The sequence below is a fragment of the Centroberyx affinis genome, unplaced genomic scaffold (genome assembly GCF_046629955.1).
Source record: "Centroberyx affinis isolate AG114_WGS23_722 - 3 ecotype Tasmania unplaced genomic scaffold, CSIRO-AGI_Caff_v1 ptg003154l_1, whole genome shotgun sequence".
Classification (NCBI taxonomy): Eukaryota; Metazoa; Chordata; class Actinopteri; order Beryciformes; family Berycidae; genus Centroberyx; species Centroberyx affinis.
The window spans coordinates 165,464-191,790 of NW_027281210.1; the positions used below are offsets into that span (position 1 = coordinate 165,464).

The 26,327-nt window shown below is 41.1% G+C and overlaps 2 protein-coding genes across 3 annotated transcripts; both read left to right on the top strand.

Moving 5' to 3' along the window:
- The first annotated feature begins 1,059 nt into the window (after window positions 1–1,059).
- Window positions 1,060–4,563, top strand: LOC139659920 (gap junction beta-2 protein-like). Its single transcript, XM_071537944.1, has 5 exons — window positions 1,060–1,230; window positions 2,070–2,222; window positions 3,076–3,200; window positions 3,397–3,603; window positions 4,431–4,563. Exons 1-5 carry the CDS (start codon window positions 1,060–1,062, stop codon window positions 4,561–4,563), a joined length of 789 nt encoding a protein of 262 aa, XP_071394045.1.
- Window positions 4,564–16,480: 11,917 nt separating this feature from the next.
- Window positions 16,481–19,375, top strand: LOC139659914 (gap junction alpha-3 protein-like). 2 transcript variants are annotated; one of them, XM_071537939.1, is made up of 4 exons: window positions 16,481–16,549; window positions 17,509–18,068; window positions 18,511–18,785; window positions 18,876–19,375. In XM_071537939.1, the coding sequence occupies exons 1-4, from the start codon at window positions 16,481–16,483 to the stop codon at window positions 19,373–19,375; spliced, it is 1,404 nt and encodes a 467-aa protein (XP_071394040.1). The 2 variants fall into 2 exon arrangements, with proteins under 2 accessions (XP_071394040.1, XP_071394039.1); XM_071537938.1 differs by having other exon boundaries at window positions 18,511–19,375.
- Window positions 19,376–26,327: the final 6,952 nt, after the last annotated feature.

Below are 26,327 nucleotides of genomic sequence, written 5' to 3' on the forward strand. Positions count from 1 at the left end.
CCAAACAGCATTGGTGTCCAATGTTCTTGTCGCTGTTTTGCTAGTAGTGGCAATACTTCACCCAGAGAAAATAAACTTTTCTGCCATTTTTCATCCAAGCAGTGTAGGTAAGCATCTAAGAAAACAAATTAAGAAATGGGTTTGGGATATAATTTTTGATATTTAGATGGGTAGATTACAAAGGTTATGATTTAGTATACTGAATATATGCACTATTCATCACTACTTTTAACCCATTTTTAGCCGCCTTGTGTCCTTAGGCAGGGGGATCCTGGCTATCTCCAGGAACAAAACATAGAGAAGACTATAGGGTGATAAAGCACTTTGTAACTCTGAATATGTGCTCTATAAATAAATGCTATTATCATTATTATTATTATTATTATTATTATTATTATTAGCAGTAGTAGTAGTAGTAGTAGTAGTAGTAGTACTACAGTAGTAATAGTACATAATGTCAATACATATCAGCCAATCAATCAATCAGTCAATCAATCAATCAAGGTTAATTAAATTAAGAAATGGGTTTGGGATATAATTTTTGCATAATTCCACATCAATTTGATATTTAGATGGGTAGATTACAAAGGTTATGATTTAGGATACTGAATATATACACTATTCATCACTACTTTTAACCCATTTTTAGCCGCCTTGTGTCCTTAGGCAGGGGGATCCTGGCTATCTCCAGGAACAAAACATAGAGAAGACTATTGGGTGATTAGACTCTTCTGGGCTTCCTAGACTTTGGAAGGCAAAATCATCCCTTCAAATAGTCTTTTAAATCACTTCTCAATACGCTTTTATGTAGTATCTCTTTGATTCCTGTTGCATTTGTTTGTTTTATTCATTAATCCTGTTTTTAAATCATGTCTGGTCTTATTATTGACTATCCATACAGCACATTTCCTTTCTTTTTTATCTTCTTTTATCTCATCTTCACATTCACACAGTTCCACACCTTCACACCTGGGAGCAGCCCAGTACAACCACAGTCTTCTACTGACACTTATTATTATTATACTCCCGTTCTCTCGTCTCCTGCTGTCTTCCCTCAGGATGTCTTGGCCCACTCTGTACGCCCAGTTAGGGGGAGTGAACCGCCACTCCACCAGCCTGGGGAAGATCTGGCTCTCGGTGCTGTTCATCTTCCGGGTCATGGTGCTGGTCGTGGCCGCCGAGAGCGTCTGGGGCGACGAGCAGTCTGACTTCACCTGTAACACACTGCAGGTGAGGCTGGTGCTGTGTTTCATTGCAAAATATGACATATCCATTTTTTATGTTCCACATAGCTGTGAATACAATAACTCAAGAATGATCGAATGATAGAAACTTCATACTTGTTCATACTATGTTGAGATATTTGCTAATTAATGTATTAATTAGTAATGGCCTCATTAGCATAACTGATTATGTTTAATATATCACATTCTCTAAAAATTTAAGTATTTTGTAAGAAAGCATCTCAAGAGTGAAAAGAACTTAAATAATATTCAGTAATGAGTTTTACTTTATGCCAGGAATTATTTTGCAACAGTAAAGTCGGTGCAACATATGGTTGATGGTATTAAATCCCTTATTGTAGACTGTATACTTTACATACACCACAAGTTCAGGAATGACAATGATGGAGATAAGATGGTGGTAATGATGATGATGGTGATGGTGATGGTGATGGTGATGTTGTTGATGATGATGATGGTGATGATGATGATGATGTGATGGTGATGTTGATGATGATGATGATGGTGATGATGATGATGATGATGATGATGATGATGATGACGGTGATGATGATGATGATGATGTGATGGTGATGATGATGATGATGATGATGATGATGGTGATGTTGATGATGATGGTGATGATGATGATGATGAGAATGAGGATGATGAGGATGATTGTGATGGTGATGATGATGATGGTGATGATGGTGATGATGATGGTGATGATGATGATGATGATGATGATGATGATGATGATGATACTGGGCAGCAGAGTGACATAGTGAGTATGGAGACTGAGAGAATGTTCCTACAGGACTCAGAGTGTCTGTCTCTGTGTTCCAGCCTGGTTGTGAGAACGTCTGTTACGACCACTTCTTCCCCGTCTCCCACATCCGTCTCTGGTGTCTTCAGCTTGTCTTTGTCTCCACGCCAACCCTCCTCGTCGCCATGTACGTGGCCTACCGTAACCATGGCGATAAGAAGAGGCTCCTACAGGTATGTGTAGTATTTGACACTGCACAGGCATCCTGGTAGGCAATATGATTTTTTTTAAAATCTAATAACAGGTGTTCTTTGACAGGTGTATATACCTGGATAAGCTGCAAAAGTGAATGTTGTGTCCTATCACTAATGGACAATGTACTGTATGTTCATGTCATATCATGTTGTGTCATGTCATATGTTGTATCATCACATCATGTCATAATGTCATGTTAAGTAATGTCATGTCATGTCATGCATAAATTCAAATTCAGAATGAGCTTTATTGGCATGAATTGAATAGAAACAAGTTTTGCCAAAGCATATTGTGATATCACATCAAAAATAAATAAATACAATGTTAAACGTATCAGCTCTTGTCATGTCATGTCATGTCATGTCAGGTCATGTCATAAGTCATGTCATGTCATGTCATATGTCATGTCATGTCATGTCATATGTCATGTCATGTCATGTCATGTCAGGTCAGGTCAGGTCATGTCATGTCATGTCATGTCATGTCATGTCATGTCATGTCATGTCATGTCAGGTCATGTCATAAGTCATGTCATGTCATGTCATATTTTCTCATGTTATATAATGTCATATCATGTTATGTCACATTGTGTCATGTCATGTTATGTAAATCATGTCATATTATGTCATGTCATATCATGTTATGTAATATTTTGACACGTCATATCAAGTCTTGTAAAATCATGTCATATTATGTCATGTCATATCATATCATGTCATTTAATGTCATGTCATGTCATGTCATGTCATGTCATGTCATGTCATGTCATGTCATGTCACACATGGTATTGTGCACCAGGGTTCTGGTAGAGCTGGTTTCCTCAGCAGCAAGGGCTCAGCAGCCCAGGAGGCAGAACTGGAGAGTTTGAAGAGGCGGAGACTCCCACTCGCCGGCGCCCTCTGGTGGACGTACGCCTGCAGCCTGGTGTTCAGGCTGCTGTTCGAAGGAGGGTTCATGTAAGATCTGTTTCTCTTTCTGTCTGTCTGTATATCTCTTTTCCATCAATGTAAATATGAATTTGATCAACATGAATGCATCATCAAAGAAAGAAAGAAAGAAAATGTTTCAGCCTCCATATACCCTAAGCGGGTTCTGTGTAATCCTGCCTCATAACATTTTGCCTATCTATATACAGTGTGTTTATCTCTCCAGGTATGCCCTATATGTGGTGTACGATGGTTTCCAGATGCCACGGCTGGTGCAGTGTGACCAGTGGCCATGTCCCAACCTGGTGGACTGCTTCATCTCGCGCCCCACTGAGAAAACCATCTTCACCGTTTTCATGGCCACCGCCTCTTCCATCTGCATGGTCCTTAACATGGCTGAACTTGCCTATCTTATTGCCAAAGCTGTCACTAGGTAGAGGTATTAATCAGTCAGACAGTCAGTCGATCAGTCAGTTGATGAATGAATGAATGAATTATTATTTTTACCTATGTAGCGCATTATAACTAGTAGTACTTTGTTGATCCAAAGTACGGAAAATGCATTTATCATTGTACACAACATATAGACAAACATCTACTACACAGAAGATCCAAAGCCTGGATAATGAGCAAGTAAGGAGCAGATAGTACGAACCGATGATTTTTGTCCAGTTGGGTTTGGGGAACAAACACTTAACAACCAGTTGGGTTTGGGTAAAAAAAAAATTTGGTAAAAGCCTGAACTCTCATGCTACTACGACACAGATCCACAACACAAGATGGAGGTGGAGCATTGTTCTGTCCATGCTTTGTGTATGTTTTCCTTCTCTCATGTACAACTCTCATTGGTTATTGCTCGTCTCCGTTCAGATTTGATTCACTGACCAGCTCACACTACAGGAGGATGTCAAGACTCGTCCAGATTCAAGGTGTAAAAATAAATGTATGAAATAATAGAGATGGTCCCGACTGGATCTGGAGGCAAGAGATTAAAGTCCTGAACCCTCACACACTACAAGATCATCTGTATGACGCCACAACCTAACACTGACTCGTTCTGATCTTGAAAATCAGTCAGAAGTCATGTAGTGTGTCCTCAGCCTAAGCCACAAAGGCTTTGCCATGCCAGTGTAAATTCCGTCCCAGAATGCGCAGAATGTAAGACCCTGCCCCCTGAAATCTTTATGTCATGCTTTGTGGTCTGTCTTTTCAAATTCCAGGAAGTCCTAAAAGACCAATCACACGTTCTCCTCATCTCAGGTGCCTCTCCTGTCAGAGGGCCAGAGGAAAACGCAGCCACTCCATCTGCTCTGGGAACGCAGAGAAGAGTCTGATGCAGAATAAGACGAACCCGAAATTGCTGTCGTCTTCAAAGATGGCAGTCTCGACCTGAGGAAGCAGCGGGAGGGTGGATGCACACACACGTACACACAGACAAAGCTCTCCCTTCTTTCGACTTTTTTTTATCCTTTTCTCTTGTCTCACTTCTTTCATCATGAAGAGACTATCGTGGGGAGGGAGTGGAGACTTGGTCCTGGTGCATTATGAACTGAAACCAGACATCTTCTGTTTTATTAGTGCAGTATTTGGGTTTCTTTAGAAGAGGACAGTCATGCATGTTACTCTTTTGCTCTGTTATAACCGAAGTCTGTACATTCTAAATTTTGGCTAAGCATTTCTCTCATACCAGGTAGAATTACATTGGCTTCAGTAATGCCCAGTAATAACCAAATGGTAGCAACCATCTGCAAGCTAACCATTTCTTGGTTACCTGAAGCGAAAGTGCAGAAACTGTTTCCTACCATTTTGCAAGTACCTGGTGAAATCTTCAGTGTGCTTTCACCAAGTTTTTTAGAGTAAGAGTGCCAATCAAGGATAGTGGGCCTGGTCTTCTAAATCATCCAATTCTCAAGGCTTAGGTGGGGACTCTAGTCACATGACTTGGACTCAAGTCAGTTTTAATTGCTTGAGACTTGACTTGATGTAGGAGACTTGACTTGACTTGGGTTCTGATGACTTGGGACTTGACTTTGACTTGTACTTTGATGACTTGAAAAGGTTCCCAAAGTCTTGAGAAAGATCTTGTGTTTGTGTAAATGACTTAGATTGAAAGTGATGAGATTTGTTCCACCAGACAAATTTAAATTCTGTTTTCTGAATTTGTATGGAATGACTGAATTTATTGAAGTATACAAAACAAACTCATGATGATAGTGTTCTACATTTAGACTTGAGACTTGACTTGAGACTTGACATTAATGACATGGACTTGACAATCTACATTTAGACTTGGGACTTGACATTAATGACATGGACGTGACTTGGACTTGACTTGGTAATCTACATTTAGACGTGAGACCTGACTTTGTGACTCGAGCAAAGTTGACTTTGTCACACCACATAGTTACCACACAAGTTGTCACACATAGGTGCTAGTAGGGATTCAGTGTCTTGCTCAAGACTTGACAACAGGCTTGAACCCAGGTCTTCTATTTGAAGGGAGATTTCCCAACTCACTACACTACCACACTCCGCTGTATGGATTCAAATTATTTGCCAAGGAGTCATTTATAAAACTTAATCTTGGGCAAATGTTAAAAATCTAATCCCTTCTTACTTGACCTCATTTTAGCTCTGGCAGACATGATAGCCAGTAATAAATAGGCCCAAGACAGCATGATACACAAGCTAGAAAAGGATACACACAGCCTGCATATCTTTGAATAGGGGTGATGATCTGAAACCAGCTTTCCTCTTAAAATTAATGTAGCAGTCAAGAAAGGCCATGCGCCACCTACTGGCCGAGATAAATTACATCCTGCAACATCCAGGCAGCATCTAAATACAGTGAAACTGCTTTGCTGTCTTGGCCTCAACACTGTAATTAAGAAAACAAATAATAAAGTATTTGCCAGCTAGCTCTGTGTTATTTTCTCTAGCTAGCATATAATCAATCTAGTATTTTATTGATGGTTTTGATAAGCTATTGATAGCTAGCTTTGAAGATTAAATGAGGCATCTAGCTTGAGTTGAAGCTAATGTTACTGTGGAAAATATGTGCAAGCTAGCTAGTAGCTATAGGCCTATAATTTATCTTTAGCTAGCTATCAATAATATATCTATGTATATACCTGATGATACCTTTGTGAACCAATTTCATATTGTTTTTGGCTAGTGTGAATGGGAAAAATGAGATGGGAGCATACCAGTCAGTGGAGTAATGTCAGCTAAGTTAAACAGAGACATTACATTTCATTATTACATTAAATTACAGAATGCCAAGGAGAGGAAGTATTAAAAGGAGAGAGAAGTTGTCTCCAAAGCTGCAAGGCAGAGATGAAGAAGATAAAAGTATGGTTGCAATTAAGGTAAAAAACCTGTGATGGCAAAACCCGTGATAAATGAACTACTGAAACATAATGCACAGTGTTCATGGTGGTCTATTAAAATTCTATCTTGTACATTTTGTTTTTGTAATTCAAGTAGTATTCAAGAAGTATAGTAAAGTATAGAGATAGTAAACTATCTCTGCATTGACTGTTTGCATAAGACTTTCCCATTATGTTTAGTGAGAATGAAGAGTGAAAGTTGCCTTTATTTCTGTGACATGATGATAATACAATGTGATACTGTGTGTGTGTGTGTGTGTGTGTGTGTGTGTGTGTGTGTGTGTTCACTTTTCTGCTATGCACAATAATGACAATGATGATAATGATTTTGTAATGTTGTCCCATTTACCACCTGTGTGACTGACTTGTTTATGCCTTATGTAAAATCCTGAAATGAAAGTTTTGTACAGTTTGTGGATGTTAAGTCCATTCATGAGGTTGAATGATGAATTGATACACTTTCCAATAAATTAGGCACAGTACATTACAGTTTTATTTTCTCACCATCTGCTCAAACTGACAGTAGTTTCAAATGATAAGAGTACATCTGTCCCACTATCCAGTAGCGCCACCCTGTGGACAAATACAACTTTGCAGGTACTGAAGCAACTTGAAGCTTTGAGTTTTGTGAAAAACCTGAGCTCTGTGAGTAATTTGTACATTTTAGCTTTGGATTTGGTTGGAGAATATCACTGCCATCAAGTGACATGTTTGGTAAGTTTATTAATTTACTGATTTATTTCTGTCCTTGCACAAATAAATCAGAACTTGATCCTCAAAGGCACAACCTTCGAAAGAACCACCCGGATCTGATGAGGCAGGCAGAGAAAGAGGTACAACGCAAACTGTTTGCTTATCAAAGTTGAACTTGTACCATGTTTGTCAAAATACTGCTCACTTACATCAATGAGATACATGGAAAAGATTGTTTTAGTTTAAACCTCTGGTCCACATTGGCCCTGTTTTCAATTTGATTTGACAACAGTATGAATCTCTCCCTAACCTTTCATATATTCCACAGATTAACATGCTCAGAATTCTGGAGACTTTGGACCCAGACAAATGCAACATTGTGAGATGGAGCGGCTGTTTTGTCCACGGAGGACACATTTGTCTGGAGTTTGAGCTGCTGGACATCTTCGTGATCTTCAGTCTTCATGACTTCATGAAGCAGAGAGGCTTCCAGTCTATGTCCATGAAGCAGCTGTGTCCCATTCTACGCCAGGTCTGTTGTACTTTGTTCTTTGCTGTTCTCTTGCCACCGTATTGATACAGCTGTAGCCATTGTAGAAGTCCCACTTTCTACTGCATGCTTGCTGAACTGAAAATGAATCGAAGATGAGTATGAACACGTTGAACTTCTCATAACAAGAATGTGTGCTCATGTGTCTTCATCCATTGGAGTCCAGTCCACTTTAAATTGTTACATTGATATCTTGATAGAAAAAATAACAGATGATTGTAATCAAATGATGTGATTGTAATTCAAAGACAGCCACAGCAGAGGAGCTGGGTTTAAATGAATGTGCCATACTGCTAGGAAATGAATGCAGCTTTGTGGATGCAGACCCTGGTGTCATATAGAGTCATTACGCCATCTATCAGGTAATGAGAGGACTGCATGAGAAAAGGACAAACTTGTATGGACTGACTTGTAGCCACTCTCACACACACACAAACACACTCACACACACAAAATTTCAACTGTTTATATGATATCCTTGTATGTATTTAACGTCTTCTTTCTTTCTTTCTTTCTTTCTTTCTTTCTTGCTTTCTTTCTTTGCTTTAATGCTGTAATGCAAAAAATATCCCATCTGAACAAGTCATTTAGTCAAGTACAGTCTTAAAATCTTAATTTTTATTAAAATAAGTGGGGAAAAAAATCTGCCAGTGGGTGAGATAAATTAACTTGTATGCAGCTTTTTTCAAGAATTTTCATTTTCTTGATACAAATGGATGTTTCAGTAAAATTCCTGAAACAGGCAAAGCTACATTGGAAACAAGTGGAATTGTGTCATTCCCCATTGGCAGTGTTTCACTTGTTTAAAGGAAAAATATAATTTTAAAGTGAATATGAGTCTAAAAGACTTGTTGAGATAGGCATTTTTACAGTGTGCAAGGTCACAAGGGCTGTCGTTGTGCTGGTGTGTGTGTGTGTGTGTGATTGTGTGTGTGTGTGTGTGAGAGAGAGAGAGAGGGAGAGAGAGAGAGAGAGAGAGTGTGTGTGTGTGTGTGTGTGGGGGGGGGGGGGGGCGGCTCAAATTCACAGAGTTACACACTAAAATATCAGAGATTAGGCGGTTTGGCCATGAAAATAAAAGCATCAGTTTTGCCAAAAAAGTAAGTAATGGGGTGCACAGGACAGCAAACCTTCAGGGAAACACACACACACACACACACACACACACACACACGCAATCCTCCTGTAAGTAACCCTATCAACCACCACAGAAGTATGGTCATTCTGTACTCTCAAAACTTTCACTTATTAATGATAGCCTATTGTTTCTTTTCACTTTGGTACTTTGTATTCTTCAGCAACAAAATGTTGGCTGCAATGATTTATCTGAATGGGTTGGTTCTTTTTAATATTTTTGTCTTTGATTCCTTGTTTTCTTGTTTATTCTTATTCCAAAACTTGCGCTATATCTTCTGATTTTATGTGAAGCAGTTTGAAAATCCTATTTTTAGATAAGGCCTATATATACATATATATGTATATAAAGTTTCTTCCTTTTGGTTTTAAGTAAAAGTTTTGACTGGATGTCCTTTTTTATTAGTCTGACTGGCTTGACAATGGCGTGATGGTGTGGGAGACTCGCCTTTGAGGGCGTGCAGGCCCCCATCCACCCCTCACACACACACACACACACACACATCTCCCCCCCTCCCCCCCCGCGTGCGCCCCATGCACGGGGGACACCAATGCGTGACAGTGGCGGATGGCCTTGGCCACGCGGGACGCAGCCGCTGCGCTTCGCCTTCGCGGGACAGGTTTCCACACGCGCCCTTTTTTTTTAGACTAGACTTGCCTCGCTTCGTTTTTTTTCCTACTCTCTCTCTGTAACTCTCTGCAACTCTCTCTCGGTGTCTCTCTCCCACTCCCTCTCTCCCTCCCTCTCTCTCTCTTATCTCACCCGCTCCTTTCACCTCGCGCTCGCTCGCGCCCGGCCACGAACCCCCCGCGGGAGGAGAAGAAAGAAGAAGAAAAGAAGTGAGGCTTGCGGGAGGGGAGACGTGTTTCAGAGGAGCGCGGTAAGCAGGTGGAGGCTGTTATGATTGTACTGGGCGAAGTGGGAGGGAAGAGGAGGGATTATCATCTTTCCACCTGCTGGATTACCTCGCACCTCTCGTGCTGCGTTCACTTCCCTTTGGGAAAGAAGGTAGCTACGAGGGTCCTGGTAGTGCTTATGGACTTAATGCTGCAGTCAGGTCATATGGGAATAACTGTTTGAACGTGTGAAGACTCCCAAGTCGTTGCATTTACCAATCAAGTTGTTCAAACTCATTTTAAGACTTTTTAAAAGATTTTTCTCTAGACTTTGGTTGCTCCTAATCAGCTTTTTCACAGAAAGTGATACATTTGATTTCATGTTTTACAGCACACCAACCCTTGCAAGTCAACCACAAACCAAAAATCTAGCAAATTGTTGTGTCCTGCAATGGCATTTTAAGAGTTGTGGCCACACAGCTGACTTATGATTTACATAATGGGAATCATTAATTTTGTTTGCTTTATTTTAAATTAATATATAATTCCCTACACTTGAGTAGGCTACACTTGACAGTAAGATGAGGTGAACAGTATTTTCAAGTAGGAAGCTTGTATCTACCATCTTTCCCATATGTCACGAATGCAGCTATTCTGATACAAACTCGAAAATGGAAAAATTAAAAAGTAACACAAAATTGAAATTGAAGACTCTTTTTAATTTTAATTTCATTTGAGAACATGAAAATTGAGATTTTCATCTCGAACACTAAACTGGGATATTTTGTATAAAAACCTTAGGCGGGACAATGGGCCCCATCAATGATAAGAAGCAAGGTCAATCTAGTTTTGGTCTCCAATGAACTCATGGCTGTTGAAAAATACTCCAGTTTAGTGGCAGAGACCAATTTTTCAATTTTCATTTAATCAAACATTCCTCCACCTGAGCAAAATTGAACAAAGCGTCTAAAATCTCAATTTTGAATTTATCCAAAAGGGCAATAAACTGCACTTTGCACTAAATTTATTTTCAAATTTGAATTTGAATTAGTATATAAAAGTGATATGCATTACATGGATCATATGAGCTTACTTGAAAATACCCTTCACCCTTCACAGTACTAATACCAGTCTTAAACTCTTAAAATGCCATGGCAGAACACAACTATTTGCTGAATTTGTGTTTGCGGTTGAAATTGAAATGAAATTTGGTTTGCTGGACTCAAAATGGACTCAAAATTGACTCAAATATATCATCACCAAGTTTGTTAAGTGTGAAAAAGCTGATCAGGAGCAACCAAAGTCTACAGAAAACTTAAATCATAGCATGTTGGTGACTTGAGACAATGAGTTTTAATGCGTGAACTGTCCAAAGTTGTTGATTTTAACCATTAAGTCATTGCAACGATGATTCCCATACGGCATGAGTGCAGTATCAAAATATGGAGACACCAATGGATATTGTTTTCATGGGGGCCAAGTCTCAGACAACCTCAAGCCTATCCACCAGGGTGGACCTTAACACACCTTTATGCACCTTTACACCCTTTTACGCACCTTTACACCCCTTTACGCACCTTCACGCACTTTTACGCACCTTTATGCAGCTTAACTCACCTTCATGCACCTTTACCCCTTTACCCTTTTACACACCTTAATGCACCTTTACACGCCTTAACGGACCTTTACGCACCTTTACATCTTTATGCATCTTTACGCATCTTTACCCACCTTTACGCACCTTTACATCTTTATAGCTTTAGACCTTAACGCACCTTTACGCACCTTTACATCTTTACGCATCTTTACGCATCTTTACCCACCTTTACGCACCTTTACATCTTTATAGCTTTACACCTTAATGCACCTTTACGCATGTTTATGCACCTTTATGCACCTTTATACCTTTACACCTTAACTCATCTTTACACGCCTTTACGCACCTTTACACACCTTTACGCACTTGGTTTACCTGTGCTCCCATCGACCCTCAGACAATTTATCCAAGGAGCAACATTGGCTATGTTCACATGCATGGAGTAACCCAGCTATTGGCCATACTCTGATTAAGGTCTTATTTGAGATAAGCTGTTTACATGAACTTTTGATAGCCTGAGATTACCCCGAGTATCCCTGTTGCCACGAATAAACCAAATAACAAAATATCCCTGTCTACCTCTGGTCTCCTGCCCACAGTTAAAACTGTCCACGCGTCAACCCAAAATTAGGTTACTACAGAATTCTCTGTGCATGTAAACGTTGCCACTGTCTGCATATCTTAAAAGGGTTTTTGGGGGGCAAACGGGAGGCCAAGAGTTAACCGTCCCGGCTGTTTTAGCACAAAGACCTCTGATCCATCAAAAGCACACGCCAGCCGGGACAATGTCCATCTGGCGGCTTCTCTATTGTCTGCCGTGACAGACGGTATTTCATCACGTCAACACATCAATGTACGTGTACACATGCCGCTGGGAGATCACCCTATCGGTAGATGGTTAATTGGTCTCTTCATTTGTTAATTGATCATTTGGATGTTCCATTGGTCTTTGTAAACGGCTGGATTCAGGGAAAGCCAACAGATGAGCATAGACTTTGCTTAAGCAGAGGTGCTATGGCATCATTCACAGCCATGGATTCCACAATTTCTACAATATTCAAAGGGGCAACCCTTACAGAAATTCACTATAATATTCTTACAATATTCCCCTAGGAACTTACAGTGTGTCTGTTGTGCTCAATAATACGTTTATAGTGATCTTATCGTACAGTACTTCATGCTATTTTTTTTTAAATCTCTTTTAATCTCCTATGGTATATTCCTATAATATTATGATATAATATAGGGAGTTATTGTTTTTCTGTGATCTTTGCCTTTTAAAATGTATTATAGGGTTGCTACTTCTTTTTTAGTATTGCTAACATACGTTTTCATAAGGGGAAATCAGATGGGTGTTGTAAGTTTAAGTTTCATATTGGAAGTACATTATGTTTTAAAAAGTTGTAGAAAACTTCACTTGTGATAGGTCAGTGGTTCAGCTATGCAGGAGTAATGAGTGCTACTGTAACTGGGTGTGTGCACATGTCTGGGTGTGTGCACATGTCTGGGTGGGTGTGTGTGTGTGTGCGTGCCTGTGTGTGCGTGCATATCAGTCGATCCCAGGCAAACATTTGCCCTCCTAAGCATTTCTGGGATGTGATGAGTCCAGCATTCAACAGGGACGACCTGTTATCCACTCATTCACTGCCCACAGATGGCCAGCCATTGTCCAGCCACTAGCCAGCCCTCCAACACACACACAGACACACACACACACAAGTACACACAAATATGCGCAGGTCTGCGTGCAGATGCACAGAGGCATAAAGTCAAATACAGACATGCACGCCCCCATTTTTTTCTCCTGGCACGCACACACTTGCAGAGACAGACAGAGCGAATATACATGAATGGATGCAATTTTGTTCCAAAAACTATAAACAGTGTGATGATTTCTTAAACTCCCTTTGGATTTAACTCAGAAATTCTAAAGATTAGGATTGTTTCAATAAGTAAATGAACTAATGGGATGATATCGCTGGGCTGGGTTTCCAAAAAGCATTTTCAGACTGAGTTCATGCTTGTTCTGCTGTAAGCAAAAGACGTAAAGATGAACTTAGTGTAAAGATCACTTTGGGAACCACAGCGGTGTTTATTGCTGTAGTAAGGCTACTGTAAAGCTACTTTTAGTGCTTTTAGAAAAGCATTATTTTATCCGTACACTCTCTAATGTTACTCACAATGATTTGACCCAGTTACCAATTAAGATCAACATCGTAAAAGGTTAGCACTTGTAGAAATTTGGGTCTGGTTCCATGGAGACTGGATTTAATCCATGACCCATTATTGTTAGATTCTCTGCCTCTTATTTTAGACTGCAATTAAACTTTAGCCTATTTTTCAAATCTTGGAAAATTATTAATGTCTCATGTCTGGCTCTCAAAGTCTGTGGGGTATTATCTGATGTGTGACTGCCAAATTTAAATGTAAATGAGAATATTTGTGTGATTTGTGTTTGTCGATGACCTATAATAGTTGACAAGAGGTTTTTCTTCTCTCCTTTCCAGATATTGTCTTCCTTCTGGTCTCTGGTAGATGGATTTATCACTGACAATACAACAAAATTTTAGTAAGTCTGCGTTCTCTTTCCTTATCCTGGCATCGTTTGCTGACTGACTTTCCAGGATGATTTCCTTAAATTCTGTCCATGGTCTTAGGATGTTTACTGCCCTCTTGTTTAGACTGTAGCTTCATAATGGTTGCTTTGAGAGTTGTCATTGGCTTAGATGGCTATAGGTTGTAGCACTTCTGGGGATAAAGTGGGTTTTCTTCATTCTATAGTGCTTTTGTTGCTGCAGGACCAGACATTCTGTTGTAATCCGTTGTTCTGGATCTCTTCTCTAAAATGGCTCAAGAAAATAATGGCTGACTAGAGGATCTCACTGCAATCCAAAAAGCACTAACCGAGACCTTCAATTTCAAACTTTCTCTATTCCAGTCAAACATTGTGATGATACTGTTAAACTGGGAACTGGTACCGCATTCTGATGTACTATAGAATTCCCCTGGGCAGGAATGTGGAAAACTGTGTGTACAAAAGTTGTGCAGTTGCATCACAAATCTCCTAGTAATCCTGTCTGGCACCATCATCAGTCCATTGGAGAATTGGTGATGCAAATAATGTCTAAATAGCCTATTTAACAACCTGGCTAGAAAAAGAGAGATACCTGAAAAAAGATAGATTGTTGTGGTGTGGGTGTATCATCAGTTAATTCAGTAGGCCTAATGTTATAAGTGAAAGTTAATAGAGTTGTTTCCAAATGTAGGTTACTGTGACACAGTAAACTGTCTTGTCTTTAGCTCTAGTCTGTAGTAGCTTGTAGCTCGGGAAGAGTCAGCTCAGTTAACCTGAACAAACTGTTGATATTTGGTTTCGTCAGCAGGCTAATTTAGCAAAGCAGCCAATCTTAATGTTAAAATGTGACTACTAGCCACTACAAACGCTAGCTTCTACTAGATATGCTAGCTAGTGTGCTAATCAGATGTGTTTACAAGAAGACAGTGATAGTTAGCTGACCAGGTAGTAAGTTAGCTAAGCTGATATTATCTAAACACAAAATTCATGTATCAGTTCCCAGTCAAAGACAAGTCTTTTGAATTGTTCTATTGAGACAGACAAGTTATAAGTTTAGAAACGCAATTAGCTGTTGCCCAAGAGATGAGGACCTCCAATATGGCTGCCAGAGGTTGTGTCACATCACCTAAAAGCCCTCTATAGGATAAATATGTTAAGAAAAATGTAGATTAAAACTATTAGCCCATAGTTGTTAGTTGTTACCTATGTCCATGAAACTATCCATGTCGGGCTGCACATTTTATGCCCCCTCCCTGTATTGTTCATACTAGCCAGGTTGCTGGTTAAGCACAGTGTTAAGTGCTAGGCTACATTAAATGGTCTCTATGTCTGGAGGACTGGGTGGCAAGTTCAGTGATTTAGAAGATAGTTTTTCTCCATTTTCATAGAAATTATTTTTTCCAGTTCATTCGTTTTCTGAAATTCATTTGTTGGGATGGCAGAAACAGTTGAATAGTTGAGTTGAGTAGTTGACATGGTGCTCGATGAATGTTAATTGTTTAGAATGGAATTGTATTTACCACTTGGCAGTAATATCAAGAAACTTGGTACAACTCTTTTATATTGACTGCTTTGGACCAGGCCATAAGTTGTAAGACAGGCTTTAATGAGATAAGATGTGCTTGGTTATGCTATTTCTTGCTTTTCTTCTGTGTTTTCTTGCATATTTTGATGATGTAGCTGTCCTTTCCTATCTCCCTGATCTTCATTCTTTCCTCACCCTGCCTGTCAATGCTGTTTCTTCTCTTATCGTCTCTTCTTCTCTACCTCCTCTCATCCTAGCAAGGGTGGAAGTAACAAATTGCAATTACTCTTGTGACTGTAATTGAGTAGCTTTTTTTGTATTTTTCAAATCACTAATTTTATTTAAGTATGTTTTGACTGAGGTATTATACAAGCCATACTACATTGTTACAGTACATATTTTGTAGTCTCTCCATAAGCATTGCATCAGAAACTAGCCAAATTACGAGTGATGAGTGAAGGAAACAAAGTAAGGGGAAGTCAGTGAATGTAATCAGACCTAAACCCATGGTCTTGACCTGTTTAGGTCAAGAAACTTTTACTCTGAGTACATTTTAAATTAGTAGCTATTATTGAGGTTAATTTGGTACTCCTTCCACCCCGGCTCTCTCTATCTTTTTCACTGTGCTAAAATCTGACTGATGCTCTTACTAGGGTTAGACCGATATATTGTTGTACCAATATCTTGGGCTGATATTGGCCCCTGGCTGTCCATGTCGTACACCTCAAATATGCAGTTTGTTTGATTACATACTCCTTGTATAATAGGTCAACACTGCTTGTTTATCTGTATCAGCCTGCAAAAACCTATATCGGTCTAACCCTAACTCTTACTCCTCTGCTTCCCCCTCTTTTCCATATTTCACAATCTGCTCACCTCTTCCCACTACTCCTCCCCTCTTCTCTCTCCGCCTCTTGTCTTCCTCTTCCTCCGACCACCCTCCAGGGGCTTTCATGTGTTGTTCACCCCAGGTTCTCTCCTCTCTCTCCAGGCTAGAAATCGTGTGAAGCATGGGTGACTGGAGCTTTCTGGGGCGGCTGCTGGAGAATGCTCAAGAACACTCCACTGTAATCGGCAAGGTGATTGACTGATTCATTGTCTTTGATGAACATAAAATTGTATCACTTTAAGGAGTTTGCCCCCCTCCCCACACTCCCTCACCCACATTCCCCTCCAGTAGTATTTGGAACCATTAGACAATTGCTTAAAGGTCTTGACTTTAAAAGGTCTGAGTTGTACCTGTATCCACCACATTATCTTTCCATCCCTCCTTCCTTCCTTCTCCTCCCTCTCTTTCCCTGTCGTCCTTTTTCCCTCATCCCTGCTCATTCTTTCTCTTCGATCCTTCTCTCACTCTTTCCTAACCCTCCCTCTCTCCCTTCTATCCTCCCTCAACATCCTTCTTTTATCCCTCTTTCATCCCTCCTGCTACCTTTTTTTCCATCCATTTATCCATCCTTTATCATGTCACTTGGTCAGGGTTGCGGTGGCAAAAGGGCAAGCAGAGCAGCACAGATGCCCTTTTGTTCAGCAACTTCTTCCAGCTCCTCCTGGGGGATCCGCAGGTACTCCTAGGCAGGCTGGAAGATGTAGTTCCTCCAGCATGTCCTGGGTCTGCCCCGGGGTCTTCTCCCAATCGACCATGTTGGTACACCTCCAAAGGGAGGCGCCCATGGGGACCATCCTTACCAGGTGCCCGAACCACCTCAAGTAGCTCCTCTTAATGTGGAGGAGCAGTGGCTCCTCCTTGACACCGAGGTCCTCTTGAATCGCTGAACTCCTCACCCTAGCACAAGCTCTTTCGTTCACTACACAGAGCTTGTGACCGTAGGTGATGGTCGGAACGAAGATCAAGCGGTAAATCAAGAACTTTGCCTTGAGGCTCTGCTCCATCTTTACCACCACAATTTGACACAATGCCCACATTACCACAGCCGCTGCACCTAACCGACAGTCTCACAATCCCTTTCACCCTCACTTGTGAATAAGATCCCAACATTCCATCCTTCCCTTAATCCCTCCCTCTTTCCTCCCCCAGGTTTGGCTGACGGTGCTCTTCATCTTCCGCATACTGGTGCTGGGCACGGCCGCCGAGGAGGTTTGGGGTGACGAGCAGTCGGACTTCACCTGCAACACGCAGCAGCCCGGTTGCGAAAACGTCTGCTACGACGAGGCCTTCCCCATCTCCCACATCCGCTTCTGGGTGCTGCAGATCATCTTCGTGTCCACGCCCACCCTCATCTACCTGGGCCATGTGCTGCACATCGTCCGCATGGAGGAGAAGAGGAGGGAGAAGGAGGAGGAGCTCAGGAAGGCCAGCCGGCACCAGGAGGACCGCGACCCGCTCTATCACAACGGAGTCGGCGACGGGGGAGGGGGAGGAGGGAAGAAGGAGAAGCCGCCGATCCGCGACGAGCACGGGAAGATCCGAATCCGCGGGGCGCTGCTGAGGACCTACGTCTTCAACATCATTTTCAAGACGCTGTTTGAGGTGGGCTTCATCCTGGGACAGTACTTCCTCTACGGCTTCCACCTGAAGCCGCTCTATAAATGTGGCCGCTGGCCCTGCCCCAATACTGTGGACTGCTTCATCTCCAGGTTAGACTGTAGGATTTTATTATAGGCTTTGTTTGTTTCTTTCTTTTACTTGGATTTTTTTTATGTGCTTCTTCGTTTCTTTATTTGCTTGTTTTATTTTTCTTTCTTTCTTTCTTTCTTTCTTTCTTTCTTTCTTTCTTTCTTTCTTTCTTTCTTTCTTCCTTCCTTCCTTCCTTCCTTCCTTCCTTCCTTCCTTCCTTTCTTTTTCACTCAAGTACATCAAGAACATCAGCCTCCTCAAAAGACATATTTTTTTTCCTCCTCATTCATTCCACAGAGCACAGCCAACATTTCCACTCCATTTCAACTTTTTGAAACTTTTCCACTTCAAAAGATCATATAATCAATCACAAACATTATCACATTTAAAAAAGGCAAACCAAAATAAACAAAACAGTGTCTTGTTAATTAAAGCTCTTCACTCATCAATCTGTTTTCCCAGGCCTACTGAAAAGACAATCTTCATCATCTTCATGCTGGTGGTTGCCTGTGTCTCTCTGCTCCTCAACCTGCTGGAGATCTACCACCTGGGCTGGAAGAAGGTCAAGCAGGGGGTCAGCAACGAGTTCATACGCCACCACCAGTCGCTGCCGCTGGGCTCCGACGAGGCCGCAGATTCGGAGACAATTCCTGAGCGGATCTCTCCGCTGGCACTTAACTGCCTGCCGGCCTACGCCAGCGTGAGCATGGTGGGGGGAGGAGGAGTCGAGGGAGGAGGCTACGAGCCGACCGAGACCTCCCCCAGTGCGCTCTCCTTAAACCCTAACATGGCCACCAGCCCCGCCGCCATGCCAGCCGGGCTCAAGATGGACGCGTTCCACCCCGACGACTTCCTGCTAGAACCCGCGCCCATGTCCTTTTACGGCAGCAGCGAGGGGGTGAGTGTCACGAGCCACGGGCAGCTGGCAGCGATGGAGCAGAACTGGAGCAACATGGCGCTGGAGCTCAACACTCTGGATGGGAAGACCTCCTCCTGCTCCTATCACCCTCCTCCTCCTTCTCACTCTCCTCCTCCCTCCTCTTCCTCCGCCGACCAGGGGACAACCCCTCTGCCTCTCCAAGAGGAGCAGCCCACCTTCGCATCTCCTCCGTCTCCTCAACATCCCCTTTCCCCCCTCCCACAGGAAGAGGAGGCGGTGGTTGAGGATAACGTCGTCCCCACGGCACCGTGCATGCCTGCAGATGACGACTTCACCATGGTTACCAAGGCGGAGATGCATGAGCCTCCTGCTGCAGACGTCCGGAGGCTGAGTCGGGCCAGCAAGAGCAGCAGCATCCGAGCTCGACCCGATGACCTGTCTGTGTAGCTAAAACATACACACAGACACATCCACACTCACACAAACACACACACATACACAGTATGTACATACACATAAGCCTACACATACATCTCATTTCTCTAACACATGAACAACCACACAAACCCACACACACATGCATGCACACATAAGCACACCCTCCAGCGCACCCTGATGCCTGCGGGTCATGTTGCAAGGTAGATGTGTAGCTGCCAAACATGTTGAGAAATAGAGGTTCTGCTGGAGTCGGCATACTGCTTATTTTAGTCTCAGAACTATGAAACAGAAGCAGGGAGCCATGGATAGAAAGAGTTTGGCCAGCAGGTTACACTAATGGCACCATGTTAATGTCCTATCTGCGTATATGTCCTCCCTGACATCACCAGGGTGAGCTTCCCAACTTTTGAAAGACCGTCTCATAGAGGCTTTGCAGTTATGTCAGAAATCTCCTAGCACCACATCTGGCGCCACTTTGGAGGACTCATTGGAGAATTGGCTGTGCAGAAATAATATTTAAACATATAACAACCTGGGTGGGTTTGGGTCCATTCAGTAACGTTATAAGTGAAACTTAACGTAGATTTTTTCCCTGTCTTGTCTTTAGCCCTAGCATCTTTAGTGCTAGCCTCTTTAGTCCTACCTCCTTTAGCTCTAGTCTCTACTTCAAAACACTACGAGTTGTTGCTTGAGAAGAGTCACCTGTTTTTTGGCTTTGTTAGCTAGCTACTTACCCAGCAAGCTATTTAGCAAAGCAGCTGTTACTATAACCACTACTAGCCATTAGCCATGCAGTGTTAGCTATTGTGCTATCAGATGTGTTAACAACAAGACAGTGCTAGCTGACCAGATACACCGGTTAACTAGCTAACGCGCAAACATTATCGAAAGACAAAATTGTTCAGATTAATCAGTGGTGAAGTTAGTTCAGAGAGAAAAACAATTTTACTGAAATTAACCATGTCTGGTTACGACGGCCAAGTTGTAAATTGTAAATTTTGAAATGTAATAAGCTGTTCTCAACCATTGTTACCCAAGAGCTGAGGACCTCCAACATGGCCGCCAGAGGGCGTGTTACGTTGCCTCGAAGCCCTCTATATGGAATTTTTACTTACTGAGCAATGGTCATAGAGCAGGATTATGGAGCTAACGTGGCTGCCACTGACAACTCTTATGGCCTTACTCTCTCTTTTTCTTTTCTCTGGGGAGTTTGGGCGGGGGGGGGGGGGGGGGGGGGGGTATATAGGGCCGTAGAACAAAAAACCTAACAGGGTATTATGCTCATGTTGGAGAGCACACGTGCACACACACACACACACACACACACACACACACACACACAGATACCATTAAGGAAAGGTTATGGTGATAATGATGATGATGATAATGATAACAATGAAAAGATATTGACTGACTAATACGTTTGGGAGCTTAGAGGCAGCAATGTTGTTCTGCATATTCTTTTATTTTTTCCCCTTCCTTTTCTGCCGGGAGACATCAGAGGAGAGGTTTGCACTTTTGTTTCTTTCTTTCTTTTCATTTTTCTTGTGATGATGGACTCTGAGCTGAATAGGTGGGTCTGCGTCTCCTCTCGTCAGAAGGACTGTCTGTCTGTTGAATCTGTCTGTCTTTGTGCGTTGCTCTCACCCAGCCTGCTATCTCAATGAAGAGAGGGATGCGCTGACACTAGAGTGGAGGTGAAAAGACAGAGGGGATGACAGTAGGAATCACCATAGGAAAGCAAATACAGCAGTCCCACCCTGAGACATAGTCTTTAGGCTTTACAGGCTGTGAGTGTGTGTGTGTGTGTGTGTGTGTGTGTATGTTTTAAGTACCTTAATCTTGTTTCAGTGTTCACAAAAAAACATCTCTGCAGTTACATCAGGGTAAATTATATATATAAATATGTAAATATATAACGAAAAATATTATTAATAGGCTACATAGGATATTATACAGAATCACCTACATTTAAACCCAGTTGTTACTTTCTGGCCAAGTTGCAACTCATCAGGATTTTCACAAAGAAAGCTGATCAAAACTGCCTTAGCTTATGCAAAAACCCTGATCTTAGATAGAGGTAAGACAAATAAAAAAGGATAGATATTAAACAAATTCTGTGATCATTGCGCTCTTTGAAGATATAGCAATTCTGTGCAACTTGGCCAGAGCGTAAAAATCAGTACACCCTTCTTTCTGATGCTTGTGTTTGCAGTGTGTTACAGAAGTGTCTTCTCTATCGTAAAGAAATTGATCAGATTTAAGACGTGAGTTCCCCTTAGCTGTTCTGGATAGGAGGGCACTCAGTTCATTTCCTAGACTAGTTATAGAATATAGCTTTTATCAGACTTAGATTATGGATAATAAGCAATATGATTTTAAAAGGCGATGACATTTCTCTGTTAGTTCCTAACAGACATTACATGTAGGAATGTTAGTCCCCCCCCACCCCCACCCCACCCCACCCCGTCCCACCCCGTTCATTTTATTTATTCCTGCCAAGAAAAAAAAACTAGACAAAAACAGAAAACGGCTCCTTTAAAGTTCAGTTGTATTCCTTTCTAACAACTCTAACAACCCAGTTTCATTTATCCAATCATATTCTTTTAATGTTCCATTTAACATTCAGGAAAAAAAGCAACACACCTTACCAGCAACAGAACAAAGGAGAGTGGTTTGTTACAAATTGCGTTTTGGGTATATCTTTGTGTTTCTCCCTGAGCAAAATAGTAGCTGAATATATTTTAGATACTTGAAAAGCAAAGAGTGCTGGATCATGTCACAGGTGATGTATTCAAGATAGATGTTTAAGTGTGTGGAAGGATAAATCAAATCCACCTCAAATATTTCACAAAAGTTTACACACTCTTCCAAATGTTTTAGTTTTTATTGCCTCAAAGCCTCAAATGCAAACTCATTAAATCAGACTTTTTCACTTTCATTTGGATAAGCAGCAAAATCAACGTAAAAAACGATACTGCTGCTTAGCTACTGCTAACTGTTAATTATGTTATCAAAGCACAAGGTGCATGCTGGTTACTATAACCAAATCAAAGTGGAAAAACTTTTCAATCAAAACTAGAAATATTTAAAGGGCTGTGTATACTTTTAATATCCACTCTGTTTGAAACCGTACTCAAGTCTAGTTTTGTCCAGGTCTGGTAAAATGTGTCACCATCAGGCACATGACCTGTGACATTGTCACGATGCACTCAGTGAAATCACCAGCCTACTCCCAAACCAACACTGTGATTGTGTTGCTAGTGTTTTTTATTGCAGCTGCCTGCCAAATCTCATGGTGCCTTGATTAATGTTTGACACTAAAATCAATTGACCACATGATAGATCACTCTGATATATGGATGATGTTTCACTCATCTACATTCATGGCAACTTGGAACTTGCTAATGACCTCAGAACTCCAAGTTCCCTAGCATTTAGGTAAAAAAGCATGATGTAAGCTATCAATGCTAGCTGATAGTTAGCGCAGAGGCTAACTAGCAGGACACAAGGCTAGGTTAGTGCTAGCTAACGCAGTGTCATAAAATTTTGTGAAATGAGCACAAACTCTGAAATGCAGTTTACGTGTTGTGATACAAATTATGTGAACATTACATTCCTCCACCACGAAAGGATAATGTGACAATAGGATGAATTGGACATGCTATTTTCTCCTGTTCGTCACGTGAAAAGGTTAGCAAATGTTAAGTTTAGCCAAGTAGGCTAAAACAACTTTGGTTAAGGTTAGGCAACTAAAACAACTTTGGTTAAGGTTAGGGTTAGATTTAGACAACAGAAATTTTGGTTACGGTTAGTGTAAGGTTTTGGTCATGGTTAAATAAAATATATTTTAACTAAAAATTAAAACTTCACTCACAGTAGAAAGCTTCTTGGCATGAGTTGGGAATTGAACTTGGGTCGCCAGAGTTGAAGGCAAATGTATCCGCCCATCCACCGCGTTATTTCAATGTCAGACTACTACCTCTTTCGAGTCGTGTCTCCTTCACGTAATCCTTTTGTGGTGGGAAAACGTATTTCTCTCACTTTTCATGCACAGAACACGTATTTGCATTTTAAGACATTGTGCTTATTTCACGTAATTTTGGGAGACTATGCTCTGTTAGCATAGAAAAGTTAGCCACTGCCACTGATATGCAATTTGTAGCTATCTATTGTGTGCCTCTGTGGTAATCTTTTCACATTACTACAATAGAGCTAAAAGCACTTTCTACATAGTGTTTTAAAATTGAGACCACTATGTATCTTGCTGCTGTGACGTCTCTGAACGTCAAGTCAGGGATACCAAAGCTTCAGAAATCCCAACTTTCAGTAGCCACTGAAGGGGTATTTTTCCATCAGAAAAGGGGTCAAAAACGTTGATTTCCAACTTGTCATGAATGCAACTACTCAGCCACTGGCGCTGCTATGTAGTCGACTTAGAACGTGACCTATGTGATTGGTGAGAAGCAAGGAGCAATAAAGGGCACTTCAGTTTTGGCACTTAAGATATATTTTACTTTGGTAGAACAAGTGTTCTAAAGGTAGGATCAACCAGAGACTGTACATTATGCTCTTGCTGTTCGCTGACTGTGTCAAATGTTTACATGCTTGCTCCGATCTAGCTTTGCTTTGTGTCTTGTTACACAGTACACAGGTGCCTAAAAAACATCTTCTGCACATATCATGATTACTGCAGTAATCAGCTGTAATTTGTATGATTTAACCTAAAGATCATTTTTTCCCAAGCAAAGCCTTCTATCTAGAGTTATGCCAGTGAAATCACCTAGGCCACAATGGAAGAATCTTTAGAAAACTATTAAAGCCTGGAAACAAGCACAATTCTACAGGGAACAAATGTGTTCCAAGTGAGTAACCGCAAGATTAGTTTTACAACTCTTTTATATATACGACTCTCCCAAAGAGAAGCTCACCAGAAAGGGCTAAACTAAAGACATTATGTTGAACTTTGTCTCTAAACGATTGTGACACAGGGCTCATTTGACTTTCTATTTCTAATGCTGAAAAGAAAAAAAGTGTTTCTCATAACCCTGTTGTTCTGGGCTGTTCTACACTCTTTAGTATGTAGATGAAGATTTGCACAGTTAGACAGTTAGACCACTGTTCTAAGAGGGTACTATAGGAAGCAAACAAAATAACAAGGGTGTCCCAAGAGGAGGGATATCCCCATATTTTTCCTTATATATTTATGGAAAAAAAGAGAATCCAAATAGACATTGAAAAAAAGTAATATATCGTGATTGTTTGTTGATTTTTCTGTCCTAAATACGGCTAGAGGGACTTTTGGCTACTTTTAAAGTATTAATCCACGGATGTGTCTTGCATTAAAAATCCCCCCCCCTAAGAAAACAGACATTGTGTATCAGACTGATGGGATCTTCACGGCGCTCCAAGAGGCAGGGAAAGAGATTCCCGCATGTTCAAAATGGAGCCCCACCCCTGCTATACCCCCCCACTGTAAAATTGACTGTCTGTGAAGAGAAGTGCCTTGCGTCTGGACCTTTTGTTGAGAACATGTTGATGTAAATGTTCATTTACCTCAGATGTTTACAAAACTGTTACTGAATAAACTTTTTGTACCATATCTGTGTGCTGTTGCTGTTTTTGCAGTTATGGACCCTATTTCTACAGGGTGTCTGAAAAGTGTGGAATCATAAGGAAAGCACCAACAAAACGAGCAACAAACTATTGTACAGTACACACACAAAGTTATCATAGACTAAATTCCAATGAAATTTAATTAACGGTATAAACTTCTCCAATCTCCAGCTGGTTTATCCTGCCATCCATACATTACATCTGTGCACACAGCAGCAGAGTGCAACATTAAGTATAGCTTAGTTACACAAGTCTTGGAAAATGACCTGGCTTCCTGAATCTTTTTTTCGGGTTGGGGATCGGTTTCGGATCGTTGTTTTATGTGTATGAAAATGGGTCGGGTGGGTTCGGATAGGCTATGTGTGTGTCAGATCAGGGGGTCATGGGTTGAAAAAAAACCTGACCCCACTAATATTTTCATATTATCAGATTCACAATGTCAAAATATTGTATTTTTAAGTCAGCAAAGTTGGCCCAGGGGTTAGAGAGATTGCCATGTAACCGGAGAGTCCCATCTTTGTTACCGCATAACCCTAAGTGTAGACCCCGCAGAAGCGTCTTTGAGTAAGACATTGACAATTCACTAGCTCCAGGAAGTTCAGAGCAGATACAGTATGAATATTTTACATGGGTGCTTTTGTTATTTGTCAAGCCTATCCATATAAATGCTGCTCTATGATCCTATCCTGTTCATGCCAAAGGCAGTGGTTCTCAACACTTCTGCGACAGTTAGGCAGTTAGGCACTAAAAAATGTTTGCATTCTTTAGTTTTAATTGCAATTTTAATGCAATTTTAATTTAATGACCTATATCTTATTGAATACATCATTAAGGATGTCAGGAACACTTTTGTCATAAAGTCAATTAAAGGTACACCATGTAGCATTTTAAACATCGATATATCATTGTGAAGTTAATTGTGGTACCTTGGTATAATTACCATAAACAAATGAGACCATGGTAAAGATGACTGGTAGCTTCTATCTCACACCAGTGGTATTGCTATTGCTAGTGTTTCTCAAAATGTCTTTGGTCAAACGTTTTCTTTCACTCCTTCCACCACCTGCCATTGCCAAAATCTCTGAAAGCTTTCGCTCATCTTTTGTTCTCTGGAAGAACAGCGTCCTCTGAACTGTTTTGTGCCATAAAGCAATCCAGCAGATTTCCCTCCAAATCTGACCCAGTGATTCACAATGTAAAATACAGTGTAGAGGCCGGTAGAGGCTGACAGTCTTCTCACTGGTGATCTTGTTTGTTTCCGGTAATTACACTAATATCTCAAAAAATATTGCTTTAATGATTTATTGATGTTAAAATGATACATGTAGTACCTTCAAACACATTT

Excerpts from the sequence above, each read along its gene's own strand:
- LOC139659920 (XM_071537944.1), top strand. The coding sequence starts at position 1,060 with ATGTCTTGGCCCACTCTGTACGCCCAGTTAGGGGGAGTGAACCGCCAC. Across the intron at positions 1,231-2,069 it reads TCACCTGTAACACACTGCAG|CCTGGTTGTGAGAACGTCTG; the intron begins GTGAGGCTGGTG and ends TCTGTGTTCCAG. Across the intron at positions 2,223-3,075 it reads ATAAGAAGAGGCTCCTACAG|GGCTCAGCAGCCCAGGAGGC; the intron begins GTATGTGTAGTA and ends CTCAGCAGCAAG.
- LOC139659914 (XM_071537938.1), top strand. The coding sequence starts at position 16,481 with ATGGGTGACTGGAGCTTTCTGGGGCGGCTGCTGGAGAATGCTCAAGAA. Across the intron at positions 16,550-17,508 it reads ACTCCACTGTAATCGGCAAG|GTTTGGCTGACGGTGCTCTT; the intron begins GTGATTGACTGA and ends TTCCTCCCCCAG. Across the intron at positions 18,069-18,510 it reads GTGGACTGCTTCATCTCCAG|GCCTACTGAAAAGACAATCT; the intron begins GTTAGACTGTAG and ends CTGTTTTCCCAG.